General features: G+C 38.6%; 1 protein-coding gene across 3 annotated transcripts in view; it reads left to right on the top strand.

The window, feature by feature from the left end:
* Window positions 1-17,899, top strand: part of ZDHHC15 (zinc finger DHHC-type palmitoyltransferase 15) — a 109,881-nt gene that overhangs the window by 62,260 nt on the left and 29,722 nt on the right. For all 3 annotated transcript variants that reach the window (XM_053699199.1, XM_053699200.1, XM_053699201.1), the window contains exons 7-8: window positions 7,872-7,992; window positions 10,137-10,269. In XM_053699199.1, the coding sequence (XP_053555174.1) occupies window positions 7,872-7,992; window positions 10,137-10,269 (254 nt within the window). The remainder of the gene's footprint in view (window positions 1-7,871; window positions 7,993-10,136; window positions 10,270-17,899) is intronic.

Below are 17,899 nucleotides of genomic sequence, written 5' to 3' on the forward strand. Positions count from 1 at the left end.
TATCTGTTTGGCAGTCATCCCCGGCCAGGAAGAGGGTTTCCAGTCCCGGCTCCTCTCCGTAAGGGTAAAATCCCTGGTTCCTTTCCTGGGCCATAGTCAGTGGGCAGGAGGCTAGCCTACAGCCCCCTCCAGAAGCCCCAGTGACGGTAGGGTTTGTCACATTCCCCCCCCCCCCCCCCAAAAAGGAGACTAACCAGATCCCAGACCTCCCACTGGTCTGGACCTGTGATACACTTGAAGTAAGCAGAAATGAATACAGCACCCACTACTCATAATGAATACAGCACCCACTACTCACAAGAGCACGGAGGAGGCTTACCAAGCCCAAACAAATCAAGTAAAAAAGTAATCTTCAGCTGTAGTGAGCAAAGTGACTTTTTTATTTTTCATACAGGGTCCAACACAGCAACGTTTCGGGTTAACAATAAGCCCTTTTTCAAGCATGACATTAAGTGAATAAAACAGTGTTTAAATAGCTATATTGGCGCCAAACAATTGTGATAGATGCACAAATATCGCCCTCTAATGGTGAAAAACGAGTATTACATGTAAAAATGCCAAGAATACATTTCATAAAAAATTCAATGTTACAAAATATATGTTGCATAATATATGTTACAAAACTCAATAATCAACTTCTTAAGGATACAATGCCAAGTGGTCCTATAAAAAAATAAAAAATAAAATGAATATCAAATTGTGAGCGTGACAGACAAAATATAATGTCAATATAAGTCATATGAATTCAATATTAAAAATATTAATTTAAAATTAATAACTATACTCATTATATTATAATTTAATATGTAAAGAACTTTTTATTTATAGGAACACAATCACCTGAATGGATTATATTTAAAAATTGATACATATGGGAACCCTTCAAACAAGGATACCCATACCTCAATAAGTCAAGAAAAAATGAAAACTAATGGATACTCAGTGTATAAATGGGTTAATTCCAGGTTTATACCTAATATTATTACATAAGTAAATTTTTAAATTATTAAGACATAACCCATCAAAATGCAGAATTTTAAACACATAGGTAAAGTAAATGCATACAACTAAAACTACCAAAAAGAACTAAAATATCTCATTCCTAAATCTTAAATGTTGTCCAATTACACTCCCTATTAAGGCCTTTAGGCCATAAGGTATTAAGTTCATTGATCCAAAAGGCCTCCCTTTTATTTAACAAAGCCTCTCTATCACCGCCTCTCCTGGGCATATGAACTTGTTCCAAGATTTGGAAACGGAGTTGGCTGATATTATGTCCAGCTTGTAAGAAATGCGAAGACACTGGAGCATCCTTGCCGCCGTAGCCAACTTGGACTACATACCAGCGGAGGACTCTGTAGCTCTCGTCCAGCTGCATCTCTTCCCAGACCAGCCTACTCAACTCGACGGTCCACTCTTCATGCGGTTGTTCTCCCAGGAACAACGCCCACACGTCGTCCTGCGTCCAGTACCTTTCCTGGAGGGAGAATCTTTCTCTGGCAGTGCTGTTCATGGTCTAGCGCTTCTTGTCAGAGTTGCCGTCGGACGTAGTCATACCACTCCAGCAGGACCTACTATGGAACTGGCCCTCTGTGTTGCTCCCGCATCTCTCGCAAACCTCCTTCCAAATTCCTCTTCCATGGCTGCTGGTGTCTGTTGTGCTCCTCTCCTGCTAGCTGGACCTCGGATTCCGGTGGTGGTTTGGATGTTCCGTGCTGCAGGAAGCATCCAACTGTTTTTACTGTACCCACACATATTATATACCGTTTTTCTCAACATTAAATGGACTTTCTAAAGATACAATTATTTTCATCATATCATATATATTTACTATAATTTTTTTTATAAAATATGATGAAAAATTGGAAAAAAACATACACTTTTTCTAACTTTGATCCCCAAAATCTATTACACTTCTACAACCACCAAAAAACACCCATGCTAAATAGTCATACCACTCCAGCAGGACCTACTATGGAACTGGCCCTCTGTGTTGCTCCCGCATCTCTCACAAACCTCCTTCCAAATTCCTCTTCCATGGCTGCTGGTGTCTGTTGTGCTCCTCTCCTGCTAGCTGGACCTCGGATTCCGGTGGTGGTTTGGATGTGCAGTGCTGCTGGAAGCATCTAACTGCTTGCCACAAATTGTGACTGGAGGTGGCCAAAACCAGTTCCACAAGCCTAGCTACGGGTGGGGTGAACTTCTGCTCTGTTTCCAGGGGAACCAAGCACCCCGGGGTTCCAGAGAGTCCCATTGCCGGTACAAATGGGTCAACTGTGGTGAAAAGCTGCACCTTTCCATGGTAACCGTCATAGGAAATAAAACATCCGGAAATAGTTTCAAGAGACCGGTTACCTGGGCTGCGCCATAGCCATATCTCTTCGGCAGTCACCCCCAGCCGCCAGGAAGAGGGTTTCCAGTTCCGGCTCCCTTCTGGGCCCTGACCTGGCAAATAGGGTAAAATCCATGGTTCCTTCCCTGGGCCATAGTTAGTGGGCAGGAGGCTAGCCCACAGCCCCCTCCAGAAGCCCCAGTGACGGTAGGGTTCGTCACAGCTATTTCTTCTTCTAGAATAGTTTCTGAGATATCTGCTCTCATTAGGATAAGGCTGTTTTTCTGACATTTGATTTTTGTTGCCAAAGTTTTTTTTTTCAGACAATTTCAGCAGATAGATTAATGTTCCTTCTTTGTGTCCTAATCCTAAGAATGCTTCAGAGAGATCTTTGCATTATTTGAATTTTGTTTGGACATTGAAATATTAGGTTGATGCTACTAAGGGCTTTAGACAATTTTCTAGTTTGTTCATTATTTTCTCTGGTCCTAGGAAGGGTCAGAAAGCTTTTGCTGTTTCTCTAGCCTCTTGGTTGAAACTTTTGATTCACAAGGCTTACTTAAAGGCAGCTCAGTCTCTACCTCAGTGGATTACTGCTCATTTTACTAGGTCAGTTGACACTTCTTAGGCTTTCAAAAATGAGGCTTCAGTTGATCAGATTTGCAAGGCAGCTACTTGGGGGGCGATTTATCATGGCCCGAATCGGCCCCAATGCAGCTGTTTCCGTGCGAATCTTCAAACTCGCCGGAAACAGGAGCTGCTCCTTAACTCATACGCCTCCTCTGAGGCTGTGGTCTGCAATCCGCCCGATAGTGTTTGTTTGGGTTGTGAATTTCATTTCTTAGTGGAAAAATATTTTTTTAAATCCCTCCCTTTATGTTATTACTCATGGAGTCCACAGCTTGGGTATTAGTTCCCAGGAGTAATGGATCGTGGACTCTCACCACCTGTATGAAAGAAAACCATAATTTATGCTTACCTAATAAATTCATTTCTTTAATGGTGGTGAGAGTCCACTTTTCTTGGCTATACGTTAGACTGAGGTATGTGTGAGGTGGGAGGGGTTTTATAGAGCTCTTGTGGTTTGGGGGTCTTTGCCTCCCCCTAGTGGTAAAGAAGAGTAATTCCCAGGAGTAATGAATCGTGGACTCTCACCACCATGAAATAAATGAATTTATCAGGTGAGCATAAATTAGGTTTTCTATCATGTGTTAGATAATTTCCACATGCTCATCTGGGATCTCATGTGTATTATTATAGATATGAATACAACACATTTTTTTCTTATAATGCTTTTTTTCCAGAGGTTGCAAATAATGAGGATATCTTTGTGTTTAATACAATTATAATATAGAGTTTATAATAGAGATTGCAGATGCACCTTTTATATGTATTTTAAATGCAATTGCATACAAGTCTGCAACTGTTGGTGTGCAAAGAATGTTATGTGCAATGTCTAACTCGGTAATCAAATGCCACAATTTGATGAATTAGTCCCAGTATCAGGTAATCAATGGTTAACAATTGTGTGAGCAAGCACTTTGAATTGCATTCTCATGAACGAGTGGAGACGTGTCGCCTATAAAAACCAGTTCACAAACCAGATTTCATTTAAGGGCCTTCTAAGCAGACATAATGTAGCAAGGCAGCAGGTTCTCAATTTACAGTTTAAAGTGAATGTCAATTCAGATAAATCGGTGCCCGGTTTTTAATAATCCTATTAAAAACAAGGGCACTTTAATTAATCAAAATTTACATTTCACTCGTTTTCTTCAAATACTTACCTTTTAATATTCACAGCCGCTCCAGCGATTTCCCCGGCCGTCAGAAGCCTCTTCATACGTCAGAAATGACGAATCCGGCTTCCTCCAATCACAGCTCCCCCCCTCCCACCCCCGGGGGAATCATGGCCTGAGGCAACGCCGTGATTAGAGGAAGCTGGATTTGTCATTTTGGACTCACAAAGAGGGCTACGACAGGCGGAGGAAGCACTGCAGCGGTTGTCGGGATTAAAAGTTAAGTATTTGAAGAAAACGAGTGAAATGTAAAATTTGATGATTTAAAGTGCCCTTGTTTTTAATAGGATTATTAAAAAACGGGCACCGATTCATCTAAATTGACATTCACTTTAAGTAATGTTAAAATCCAGTATAAGAAGATGTTATAAGTCCCTTACATAGAAACTCGTAGTTGCCATTTTGTTTTCTGTCCATGCCAAAATTGAAACGGTGCTTTTACAAGCAATAGATTTATATATTGGGGGAAAAATATCTCCATATAGCAATAGAAAACAGCACACAGTCTGCGCATTATGACAACCAAAAAGATGCATGCAGTTGATCAGATGAAAACGGATTTCATTCGGATCATATGAAAGTCGTGATTATGCGATCTCCTTTGAAAAGACGATTTTAATGATGCCAGTACTGTTAGTGACGACAATGTGAGTGGGACTTTTAACCCCTTAGTGACCAGACCATTTTTCAATTTTTACTTACTGCTAGGGACCAGGGCTATTTTTACATTTTTTGTGGTGTATGTGTTTAACTGTAATTTTCCTCTTACTTTTTTACTGTACCCACACATATTATATACAGTTTTTCTCTACATTAAATGGACTTTCTAAAGATACCATTATTCCAAAATTGGAAAAAAAACACACTTTTTCTAACTTTGATCCTCAAAATTTATTACACATCTACAACCACCAAAAAACACCCATGCTAAATAGTTTCTAAATTTTGTCCTGAGTTTAGAAATACCCAATGTTAACATGTTCTTTGCTTTTTTTGCAAGTTATAGGGCAATAAATACAAGTAGCACTTTGCTATTTCCAAACCATTTTTTTTTTTAAATTAGCCATAGTTAGATTGTAACACTGATATCTGTCGGGAATCCCTGAATAACCCTTCACATGTATATATATATATATATTTTTTTTTTTTTAGTAGACAACCCAAACTATTGATCTAAGCCCATTTTGGTTGATTTCACGCCACCATTTCACCTCAAAATGCAATCAAATAAAGAAAATTGTTCACTTTTTCACAAACTTCTTCACAACCTTTAGGTTTCTCACTGAAATTATTTACAAACAGCTTGTGCAATTATGGCACAAATGGTTGTAAATGCTTCTCTGGGATCCCCTTTGTTTAGAAATAGCAGACATATATGGCTTTGGCATTACTTTTTGGCAATTAGAAGGCCGCTAAATGCCGCTGTGCACCACTCTTGTATTATGCCCAGCAGTTAAGGGGTAATTTGGTACCTTGTAGGGAGCTTTTAGCTTTAGTGTAGTGTAGTAAACAACCCAAAGTATTGATCTAGGCCCATTTTGGTGTATTTCATGCCACCATTTCAACGCCAAATGCGATCAAATAAAAAAAATTGTTCACTTTTTAACAAACTTTAGGTTTCTCAATGAAATTATTTACAAACAGCTTGTGCAATTATGGCACAAATGGTTGTAAATGCTTCTCTGGGATCCCCTTTATTTAGAAATAGCAGACATATATGGCTTTGGCATTACTTTTTGGTAATTAGAAGGCCGCTAAATGCAGCTGCGCACCACACTTGTATTATGCCCAGCAGTTAAGGGGTAATTTGGTAGCTTGTAGGTTTAATTTTAGCTTTAGTGTAGTAAACAACCCAGAGTATTGATCTAGAACCATTTTGGTATATTTAATGCCACCATTTCACCGCAAAATGTGATCAAATAAAAAAATGCCGCTGCGCACCACACTTGTATTATGCCCAGCAGTTAAGGGGTTAATTATAGCTTTAGTATAGAGATCAGCCTCCCACCTGACACATCCCACCCCCTGATCCCTCCCTGCCCCCTCTCAAACAGCTCTCTTCCTTTCCCTACCTCACAAATGTCACCGCCATCTTAAGTACTGGCAGAAAGTCTGCTAGTACTAAAATAAAAAAGCATTTTTTTATTTTTATATTGATTCTGCAGAGTTGTATCCCCCCTTATTCCTCCCCAAAACTCCCTGATTCCCTCCCCCCATACAGCTCTCCAACCCACCCCTCTCTACCTATTTGCCACCAGCTGTGTTTTATTATTTTTTTATATATGATAAAACATTTTCTCTATAGTGTAGCTACACCCCCTTCCCCTCCCAGATCCCTTGCCCAATATTTATTCCTCCCCTCCCACTCCCTCTTACCCATACATTTACAATACATTTATGTAAATGTGGCACACGCACACACCCCCCTCCCACTCCCACCGCATTGCACACACTTCTGTGTGACCGGATCCATAACTAACCAATGATGGGCCGCCCACCTGTCTCCCAGCTACGGCCCTCTCTGCATTGGTGGATATAAAAGGGTATTGCAGTGATGCCTCAATATCTAGGCATCACTGCAATACCCTGAAAGCGATCACCATCGCTTCCAGCGCTTGAAACCCCAGAGGAAGTGTCAGGCACGTCCTGGGTCCTTAACTGTATTTTTTTTTGTAGGATGTGCCTGACACATCCTTAGTCGTTAAGGGGTTAATCAAATTTTAAAATTAAAATAAAGAAACTCCATTTGTAGATGTTGGTTACAGAAGTGACTATATAAGTATGCCCATCATGCCAAGATACTTTCTGGCATTCATATGGATAATGAGTGTTGAGGCTGTCTTGTGGTGACAATAGGTGAATGTTACACATATAAATGAGTATTTCCCTTGCAGAATGAACAAAGGGGTTGCATGAATAGACCTTTCCTGTAACCTTAAGAGGTGTGAATGGGCTATTGTATCAGTCTATTTTGGGAGACCTCTATTCTCTATTCTTCTATTACGAAAAGAGGTACTTAACACATGAAAAGCCCTTTTCGAGAGCTTTTCTGTTGAAAACTCATTTGCAGAGGCAGGGTTTTAACAAATGAAATGATATAGGATTATTTTCACTCAAGAAACTCTGTGACCAATTCAGATGGAGAGCAAAAAGCCTTTTCCAGAGTAATTCACCAATAGATTATAATCGAGGACCATGTTTAATCCCTGCAAAGTGTTAAACACATAATTAAAGTCTCTCTTATGAGCTGAAAGCCCAAGACACAGATGGCCAGCCAATCAGGTGCTGAAGTTTTACATGCCCACTAATCACCAGCTGCTAGACTAGCAGTTCATGAGCAGGATTTTGGCTAAATGTTTAAACCTTTGGTTAAAAACATAGTTATCTAGGCTTACTAATGTAAGTATTGCATGCTGTAACAAACTAACTAAAATGTCCCATTAAGACTGAGGGGACTAGTGACTTTTCTCTGTGCTAGTAACTTTTTCCCCTCTAATTAGTAAACTATAGTGATATATTTCCTTTAGTCAAGTCTAGAGCAGAAGACAAGTAAGAAATTAGACTTTTGTCTTTAGAATTGAGTGTGCTGGTAGCTTTTTTCTGTCCTTACTGAAAGCCTCTGATACCCTTGCAGCCCTGTATGTATGTGTGTGTGTAGTTCTTCTCTGCTAATTACATTCTACATAAAGTGGCTGTGTATGAATCTCACCCTAGATATGACTCACATCTTGTTGTTTTTATAGGGTAAATAACTGTATAGGATTCTCGAACTACAAGTTTTTCTTGCTGTTTCTGGCATATTCCATGCTGTACTGCACATACATAGCTTGTACCGTCTTCAAGTATTTCCTCCTCTACTGGACGGTAAGAGACTTACTCTGGCAAGATACAAAGATATTAACACTTCTCTCTCTTTACAGCATTGCTACCCAGAATAATTTGTTCCTGAATTCTGATGGCATAAATCACATATTGCTGCACATTACAGTGTTTAAACCCCACTGTCTTAGGAGATCTTAAAATAAACACCTTGAGATCTATATCAAATCTTTAATTATGCACAATTAAAAAGATTTGCAATATACTTTCATTGTTTATTTTGCACAATTTTCATGTAATTTAGCTCTGAATATTGAGGGCTTTCTTATTCGCAGAACTGGAAGTTTATTATGTGTAAACCTGCAATTTATCCATTCCCTATTGGCTTTAATAAAACAATGCACTTTATACTAACATAATGAGCATGACTAACCTTGTCAACTTCAGACTCAAACCTTGATTGGCTCCTGCCTATAAGGCAAGTGATAAGAGGAGTTCGGCTATTAAAGGAACAGTCAACCATATAATTGTTATTGATTTAAAAGATAGATAATCCCTTTATTACCCATTCCCCAGTTTTGCATAACCAACACAGTTATATTAAAATACTTTTTACCTCTGTGATTACCTTGTATCTAGGAACCTTCTTCCAGCCCCCTGATCACATTACTGTGACTGTTTATTATCTATTGTCTTAAATTTAGCATTGTATTGTGCTAGATCTTAAATAACTTCATGTGCCTGAACACAGTGTTATCTATATGGCCCATGTGTACTTTCTGTCTCTTTGTGTTGAAAAGAGATTTAAAAAGCATGTGATAAGAGGCAGCCCTCAAAGGCTTAGAAATTAGCATATGAGCCTACCTATGTTTAGTTTAAACTAAGAATACCAAGAGAAAAAAGCAAATTTGATGATAAAAGTAAATTGGAAAGTCAATTAAAATGAAAAGTCCTATAGATTTAAGAGCTTGGTAGAATGGGCAGAATCTGTTCTGTTCATTTTTTTTTTTCCCTTTTTTTTCCCCTTTTTTTTTTTTTTCTCCTCTCCTCCTTCCTCCCTTAATATATTTTTTCCTCTCTCCTCTTTTGCTCTCTGTCTTTGTCTCCCCCCCTCTTCAGGTAAATGAGTGGTTCAGTTGCTAATCTTAAATTAATCTCCTGGAATGTGGGGGGTATTTCAACTCCCATCAAAAGAAAAGCGATTTCAACCCATGCAAGGCGGCTTGATTCTGATATTGTTCTCCTACAGGAGACCCACTTAACTCAGGTGGAAATCTTGAAGCTTAGAAAGGGATGGGTAAAATAAGTCTGCCTCACCAGGTACTGGTAGGAGAAGGGGGGTGGCAATATTGATGGGGAAAAGGCTAAAGGCAGAAACTTTACAGGTCTTGGTAGACCCTGAGGGGAGATATTTATTTTTAAAGATAAAAATTGATAAGGTTGTTTTCTCACTCTGTAATATATATGCACCCAATATTATAGATCCAGAATTCTGGAACCAGCTACAGGCTAAAATCCTTTCCTTCAAGGAAGGATATTTAATTCTCTGAGGAGATTTTAATATGGCCCCTCACTGTCCTTTGGATAGACTGAGGGAAAACAGGGAACATAAGAAGAACAAAAAGGATAACTTAGAATCTAAATTATTGGCGAAAATTAAACAAAATCTGAATATCAGAGACATATGGAGGATTCAGAATCCCGATGTCCGGGAATTTACGTGCCTATCTAAGGCACATAAGACCATGTCAAGAATTGACCTTTTTTTAATTGATGAAAATTTCGACTTTCATATTCCTTTAAAGTGGATTAAAAGTAAACGAGATACATTGTTCTATATTGCTAGAATTTTTTTTTTTTCTAATAAACCTGGCCTGTTTCTTCAGTAGCAGGTATATTAGAAAAAATAATAAAAACCAGTGCCACTCCCATAACAGATACATGCAGATTAACCAATCAGCCATGTTGTGATTAGTCAGATAAATATAGTTGCTCTGGCAATGTAAAGTTTTTAAAATATTATTTTTGTTTATATCCCTTTAAATGTAACACTTTCTGTAAATAAATGTATGTGCATTTAATGTTTCATTGCGTTGCATTTTTTCCTAGAATAAATCATTTCCTCTTAATCGCAAAGGTCCTCCCTATGCATTTCGCTTACACATAAATCAATTGTTTTGCTTTTCTAGGGTGACTTAACGAATGGCCGGGCCAAATTCCATGTGCTTTTCCTGCTTTTTGTTGCCCTCATGTTCTTCATCAGTCTTACGTTCCTCTTTGGTTATCACTGCTGGCTTGTTGGCTTCAACAGAACCACACTAGGTAAGTAATGTTACCCTCTGAGTAATATAATTGATAAATTTCCATTCTTTCTAAGCAGCCAATAAACATTACACACCAGCAATCTATACTCATGTGCTTTTTACAGATAAGTTTGCGTTCTTCTTTCTACACACTACAGTGTTTATCTGGTGTCTGATGCATCAAAGAGATTAAGATAATTGATTAGAAATGAAAAGCACCTGCCTTAAGAATTTGAATTAGACATGGCAAGCTTCACAATACTAACACTGTAACATATCTGTCCAAAACTGGCCTCATTTGAGATTATAAAATAAACTGCAAAACAATTGAAATTTTGCTAACATAATTACTTTGGTTTTGTGTCTACAAGTTCTGATTGGTTACTCTAAATAAGACAAGCGTTGGGGTTAATTTGGCTTTAAAAAAAACACGTGCAGCAAACAAGGTGTTTCTCAAACTTGTTTAACTTCCGGGGGTGGTTGAACACACATCGTTATGATGGACATTAGTTTGACGATGTCTATATGTGGTGAGGATGTCTATATGTGTTTGGGAATACAATGAAATGACACAGAGTATATACACAATGTGATAATGTATGGGTATTTATATGCAGGGCACTATTGATACTGGAAATGTATACTGAAAAATTTGATTAAATCACTTCCGGGTCATGCATTTTAAACTGGAAGTAGTGTGATTTTGGCGCTTTTTCTGAACAGGAAGTAGGAGGGGTTCGTGTATTTGTTTGCATATTTAAGATGCAGTGTGTTTGTACACTTTATGTTCTGAGGAAGGGGAGGTTTACTCCCCGAAACGTCAATAAATTTGACCCCTGTTTTTGAAAAAATCCTGGTTGGTTCCACACTCACTGAGTATGTTAGTTTATTGCAAGACATCAGACAAATATAATTACAAGGTGTTTACTGTCCCTTTAAAGGGACAGTCTACAATAGAAGTTTTATTGTTTTAAAATATAGATAATCTCTTTATTACCCATTCTCCAGTTTTGCATAACCAACGCTGTTATATTAATATACTTTTTACCTCTGTGATTACCTTGTATCTAAACATCTTCTGACAGCCCCCTATTCACATTACTTTTTATTTATTATCTATTGACTTGTATTTAGTATTGTGTTGTGATAACTCTTAAATAACTCCTTGGGCGTGAACACATTGTTTTCTATATGGCCAACATGAACTAGCAAAATAAAAAAAGCATGTGATAAGAGGCTGTCTATAGTTACGGGCTAATAGACAGACTGCCCAGAGTTTAATAGTATTAAAAGACTATTAAATACGGTAGAATTGCATAATCAACAAATCCTATATTAATAATAGCCCAGGTATGTTTGTCCGATGCAGCCATGCGTAGTAGAGACTGTAGCGCGAGACAAACATACCTGGCCATAAGGAAGGATCAGTCAGTGAGGATCAGACAGCAGAGAGAAGGGTTGGGTGAGGGGGGGCGGAGCAGGCGGTGGGCTGTGATGGGGGGCGGGAGCGGGCTGGGGGGGCAGGAGCGGATGGGACTGCTGCCCTACAGAAAAAAAAAATTGAGAGCGGCAGGGAAGGGGAAGGAGGGAGGGAGGGAGAGGGGATCCAAGTGGATGGGGATTTTGGCCCGTGTACACAGAGCTTTAGGACTAGTTCATAATAAAATGCAATACCACTCGTTTCGATTGAGCAGTACATTTTTTTTTATAACAAATTTGAAATGTCTTTGGTTTCCCTGCCTCCATATCATGTGACAGCCATGAGCAAATATTCACATACACACTGTGAGCTCTTGTACCTGCTCAATAGAAGCTGCTTCTTTAGAAACTGTGCATATAAAAATACTGCACAATTTGATAATGTAAGTAAATTGCTATATTTGAATCATCAAAGAAAAAAAATTGACGTTAGTGTCCAGATTGTAGGAGTTTTGCCGCAGTTTGGGCTATTAGTTGGGAGGATGGATGTGTTTTATGTAGTGACTCAATACCACTAAGAAGCTATATAGCAACATAACAGACTATGTGCATCTACATAATGTTTGACTTTACTCATGTGAATCTCTTGCCTTATTTGTTATTATTGACTATTGATATCACCAAACTTGTGCTGCAGCAGTGTGTTTTAAATTCCTTTTTTAAATTTTGTTTTTAACTACTTATGCTCACTAGCAATCTTAGTCACTTTTTAACCCCTTAAGGACCAGGAATTTAAAAAAAAAAAGTTACACAAAAGACAAGAGCATTTTTAGCATGTTTTGCTATTACTCCATTTAAACAGATATAGAGCCTTGCTTTTTTTAATTACTTATTACCCCACTCACGGGGCATGAAGAAATAGCGCAAACTCGCCACGGTCAGTGAGATTGTGGCAGAAAGAACCGAGGACATCAGCACCATACAAGGTACTGGGCTTGTCCTTAAGGGCTAAACGGAATAGCATCTAATGCAGCACTCATGAGCCCTTTCACCTCTATGCAAAGAGCAACTGAGAGAAAACAAAGGGACTCAAGTTGACACTAGCTTCAACCTTCTTTGATCCGTCAAAGTCTCATGGAAATTTGATGTATCTGAATCCCCAGAAAACAACTCTTGTCTGAGGAACCAGCAAACTCTTTGGAAAATTGATCTTCCAACCTTGTTGTTGATGAAACAACAACAGTTTGCTGGTGTGAGATTCTGCTAAATGTAAAGATGAAGCTTGAACCAAGATTTCGTCCAGGTAAGGAAACCATGCAATACCCTGAGTTCTGATCCCAGACAAAAAAGTATCCAAAACCTTTGATAATATTGTTGGAGCTGTAGCCAGACTAAATGGTAGAGCAACAAACTGAAAGTGCTTGTCTAGAAAGGCGAACTTTAGAAACTGATGTTCCCTTTGAATATTAACATAAAGATAGACATTCTTTAAATCGAATGTGGACATAAACTGACCTTGTTGAACAAAAGGCTGAATAATCCATAATAATAATATTTTCCATTTTAAAATTAGGAACTTTGAGAAATTTGTTCAGAGCTTTTAGATTCAGAACTGGTCTAAAACTTCCTTCCTTCTTTGGAAAAATGAAGAGATTGGAATAAAGGAAGAGGAGCAATCACTCCCATAGATTCTAGATCTGAAACTGACTGAAAAAGGCCTGAGCCTTTACAGGATTTCTCAGAACATTGGACAAAATAAACCTTTTACCCTGGGAAGTAACCCTGAAAGACTATATTTAGAACCCAAGGATTCTGAACAGACTAAAACCAGGCTTCCTGAAAAATGTGCAACCTGCCCCCTACCAGAAATTCTTGATCGGGGGGCTGTACCTTATGCAGGCTTGGATGAGGGACTAGATATTTTGGACTGCTTATACCTGTTCCTATTTGAACTTGGCTTCCAGACAGAATCAGAAAAACCTTGCTTCTGAGGGGAGGGATCAGATTTCTGTGCCTTGTTCTGACAAAAGGGACGACAATGATTGGAAGCTTTAGATTCACCTTTGGACTTTTTGTCCTGAAGAAGAAAAGCTCTTTTACCTCCAGTCACAGTAGAGATAATAGAATCCAAACCAGAACCAAACGATATATTTTCCTGGAAAGAGAGTGATAAAAGCCTGTATTTATAAATAATATCAAATCAGCAGAACAAGATTTTAACCATAAAGCCCTTTAACAAATTACTGCCAAAGACATACTTTTGGAATTCTTAATGATGTCAAAAACAGCATCACAAATTAATCATTAGCATATTTAAGCAACCCCAAAAGGTTAAATTTCACTAGCAGAATCATCGGAAAACTGCCCAGAAAGACTATTTAACCAAATGGAAGAAGCAGCCATATCAGCAATAAAAACTACTGGTCTAAAAACATAACCTGCTTGCTGAAAAGTCCTCCTATTGAAGGATTCTAAGTTCCTATTTAAAGGGTCTTTAAAGGAAGAACTATCTTCCAAAGGAATAGTAATATGTTTAGTCAAAGTAGAAATGGCCCCATTCACTTTAGGAAGAGTTTCCCAAAGTTCAATGTTAGAAGCTGTTAAAGGATACATTTTCCTAAACCTTGCTGTAGGATTAAAAGAAATACCTGGCTTAGCCCATTCACTGGTGACTATCTCAGAGACAGTATCAGGGATAGGAAAAACCTTAGGAGATTTAAAGGGACAGTCTACACCAAAAATGTTATTGTTTAAAACGATAGATAATCCCTTTATTACCCATACCCTAGTTTTGCATAACTAACACAGTTATATAAATACACTTTTTACCTCAGTGATTATCCTGTATCTAAACCTCTGCAAACTGCCCCCTTATTTAAGTTCTTTTGACAGACATCCATTTTAGCCAATCAAAACTGGCTCACTGGAACTTCACGTGTTTGAGCACAGTGTTATCTATATGACACACATGAACTAACACACTCTACTGGTGAAAAATTGTCAAAATGCACTGAGAGAAGAGGCAGACTTCAAGGGCTTAGAAATTAGCATATGAGCCTCCTAGGTTTAGCTTTCAACTAAGAATACCAAGAGAACAAAGCAAAATTGGTGATAAAAGTAAATTGGAAAATTGTTTAAAATTACATTCTCTATCTGAATCATGAAAGTTTATTTTGGACTACACTGTCCCTTTAACCATAGGCTTACAATTTATGTCTAGATGATTTACAGACTTATACTCATCTACTTTAGAATCTTTAACCTCTAAAGTAAGCTAAATCTCCTTTTTAAAAGTAAACAAATATATTCAACTTAAATAAAAAAAGGATAACTCGGGTTCATGATCATAGGAAGACCCCCTAATTATCAGAGAAAGCCTATCCCACTGAGGACTTTGCAGCTTCATGGCCAGAAAAATTAATTTCAGCAGACTTAGAGCTAGTAGAAGGTAAATTATGAACTGACATTTTACGCTTACTTGAAGGAGGCATAGTCGCCAACATTTCAGGTACCGTAGAGCGAATTATGTCCTTTACTCTAGGAGCAAAATCTGAAGAAATCCCCTGTAAGGAACAAACAGAAGGACAAGTAATACCTTTAGAAGCAAGAGCAGCATTAGACTGGTCTGAATGCATTAAAACATGTTGCATAAATGTGCTGGAGGTGACCCTTCAGCCTGTTTACAATAAACACATTTAACACTGGAAGGAAAGTGTTCAGAGGACCCAGCTTCTAAACTAGATTTAGGGACAGAATCAGAAGGCTCCATAACTGCAGAAAACTACCAAAGAACTTAAGTGCATAAATATATAGAGATATAGTAAAATACTTATATCCCCATTAAAAGAGCTTTTGAATTAAGAGAAAAAACATACCCCCTTCAAAAATAGTTCTTAAAAAAATGTACAAGGCCAAAGCACACTAATCCGAGAATAACGCACCAGGATGTCTGACATCCAGATAGCGCAATAATCAAAGAGGGAGCACACAAAGCCCAGCGTAAGATAAGGGGAAAATCCCTATCCTGACTTGCCAAAAAAATTTTAAAAAAATCTGACGAGCATTGAAAAAGAAAAAATTTAGAGGGGAATATATATATGAAAAAAAAGTACAAAGACATGGTGCTCCAAGTATAAAAGTACCATCTTTTTTTTATCTTTGTTAAAAAGCAGCATTAGCTGTACATGCCACACAGGTAGAGAGGTAGAGAGAGTGCATCAGAAAATAGATCTTACGCGTTTCAGCATGTAGCATTAATCATAGATCTTAGATATATAGATCTTAAATATATATTTCTCCTACATTGGTGTGTCCGGTCCACGGCTTCATCCTTACTTGTGGGAATATTCTCTTCCCTAACAGGAAATGTCAAAGAGAGCACAGCAAAAGCTGTCCATATAGCTCCCCCTCTGGCTCCGCCCCCCAGTCTTTCTCTTTGCCGCTCTGAACAAGTAGCATCTCCACAGGGATGGTAAAGAGTATGTGGTGTTAGTTGTAGTTTTATTTCTTCTATCAAGAGTTTGTTATTTTAAAATAGTGCCGGTTTGTACTATTTACTCTACAACAGAAAGTGATGAAGAGTTCTGTTAAAAGAGGAGTATGATTTTAGCAACAGTAACTAAAATCCATTGCTGTTCCCACGCAGTACTGTTGAAACCAGAGAACTTCAGTTGGGGGGAACAGTTTGCAGACTTTTCTGCTCCAGGTATGACTAGTCTCTTTTCTAACAAGACATAGTAATGCTAGAAGACTGTCATTTTCCCTTATGGGATCGGTAAGCCATTTTCTTAGACTCATAACGGAATGAAGGCTTATAAATGGGCTCTATACTGGTTGACACTATTGTGGGCTAAATCGATTGATTTATATAATATTTATATGACTTTTGGAGTGTTTTGTGACTTTCAAACACTTTGGGAACGTTTTTATTACGCCTGGCAGTTGTTTAGACACCTAATCTAGTCAGGAAGGCCCCTTCACTCTGGTATGCAGAGGGAGGAGGCCTCATTTTCGAGCCTCAATTGCGCAGTTACTTCTAGAAGCAGTGCATGCAGCTTCATGTGAGAGGGTCCTGTGGCCATAAAAACGATTTCAAGAAGGCTTATTTCTGTGGTGAATAACCCCCAAGGAAGGTAAAAGCCGCAGCAAAGGCTGTGGCAGGGACTGTAGTGGGTTTAAACTGGTAAATTGAACAATTAGCTCCGGTTTGCTCATTTAAGGGGTTAGAGACTTGATTTTTTTTTTTTGAATTTGGTGTGCAATACTTTCAAATCATTAAGACACTAGGGTGCAAATTTTGTAAAGATCGGATGTTTCCTTCATAGTTTTTCAAGCATTCAGAAATAAAGTGTGCTCTTTTAAACTTTTATTTATAACCATGGAGGGGTGCAAAGTTACAAGTTGCCTCTCCAGCCCACCACGCAGGGTGAGTCAGGAGTGCAGGTAGGATAAAACAAGCAGCTGCAATTTCATACAATGATATGCATGTGATTTCAAGAATTTTCAGTAAGCCATCATTGTTCTAATCGATATGGTTTTGCACCACTACCTTGGGGTTTTTAAATCTTATTAACAAACAAGCAAACAGACGTAGGCAGGGAGGGGAAAGGGAGGGGGGAGAGAATCAGGGAGGGGGACCGGCAAAAAGGAAGGGGGTGGGGAATAAACAAACATGGGACATGGAGCAGGAGGACAGAAATAGGGGAGGGAAGGGAAGCCCGGGGATAGGGAGGAGGAGAGTGGTGAGGGATTGAGGGGGTATAACAAATGCATTTAGACCCGCAAATACCATTCCTTCATGTCCCCAGGAAATTCTATAAAGCAGTGCGGTATAAGTACAGTGCAATAGTACAGTATTACAATATTTGGCCAATACTGACAGGTACCAAACGGCCGGCTGCAGAGAGATCCACTGACCCGCTGTTTTGGAAATTATGCTAGCGTCTAGTCAGATATAGGATTGGATTCTATATGCTGTCAGAAGCATGCTACTTAAAAATGACACATAAGGGCTCAGGGTAGCCTCATGCTTAACTGCCAAATACTTACTGGGAAAGCAACCTTGAGGGGGACCTGGTGTTGGATGGGATAGTTCTATACATGGGTTACCCCAACAGTTTGAGCTAAGGCAATTTGTAAGACCCATTAGGGTCCAGCCATTGAGGTAATAAAGAGATTATAGGAACCTAGGGAATCATACAAAATAAGGTTGCCTCTGCACTTATGCAAAG

This window comes from Bombina bombina, chromosome 1, assembly GCF_027579735.1.
Source record: "Bombina bombina isolate aBomBom1 chromosome 1, aBomBom1.pri, whole genome shotgun sequence".
Taxonomy (NCBI): domain Eukaryota; kingdom Metazoa; phylum Chordata; class Amphibia; order Anura; family Bombinatoridae; genus Bombina; species Bombina bombina.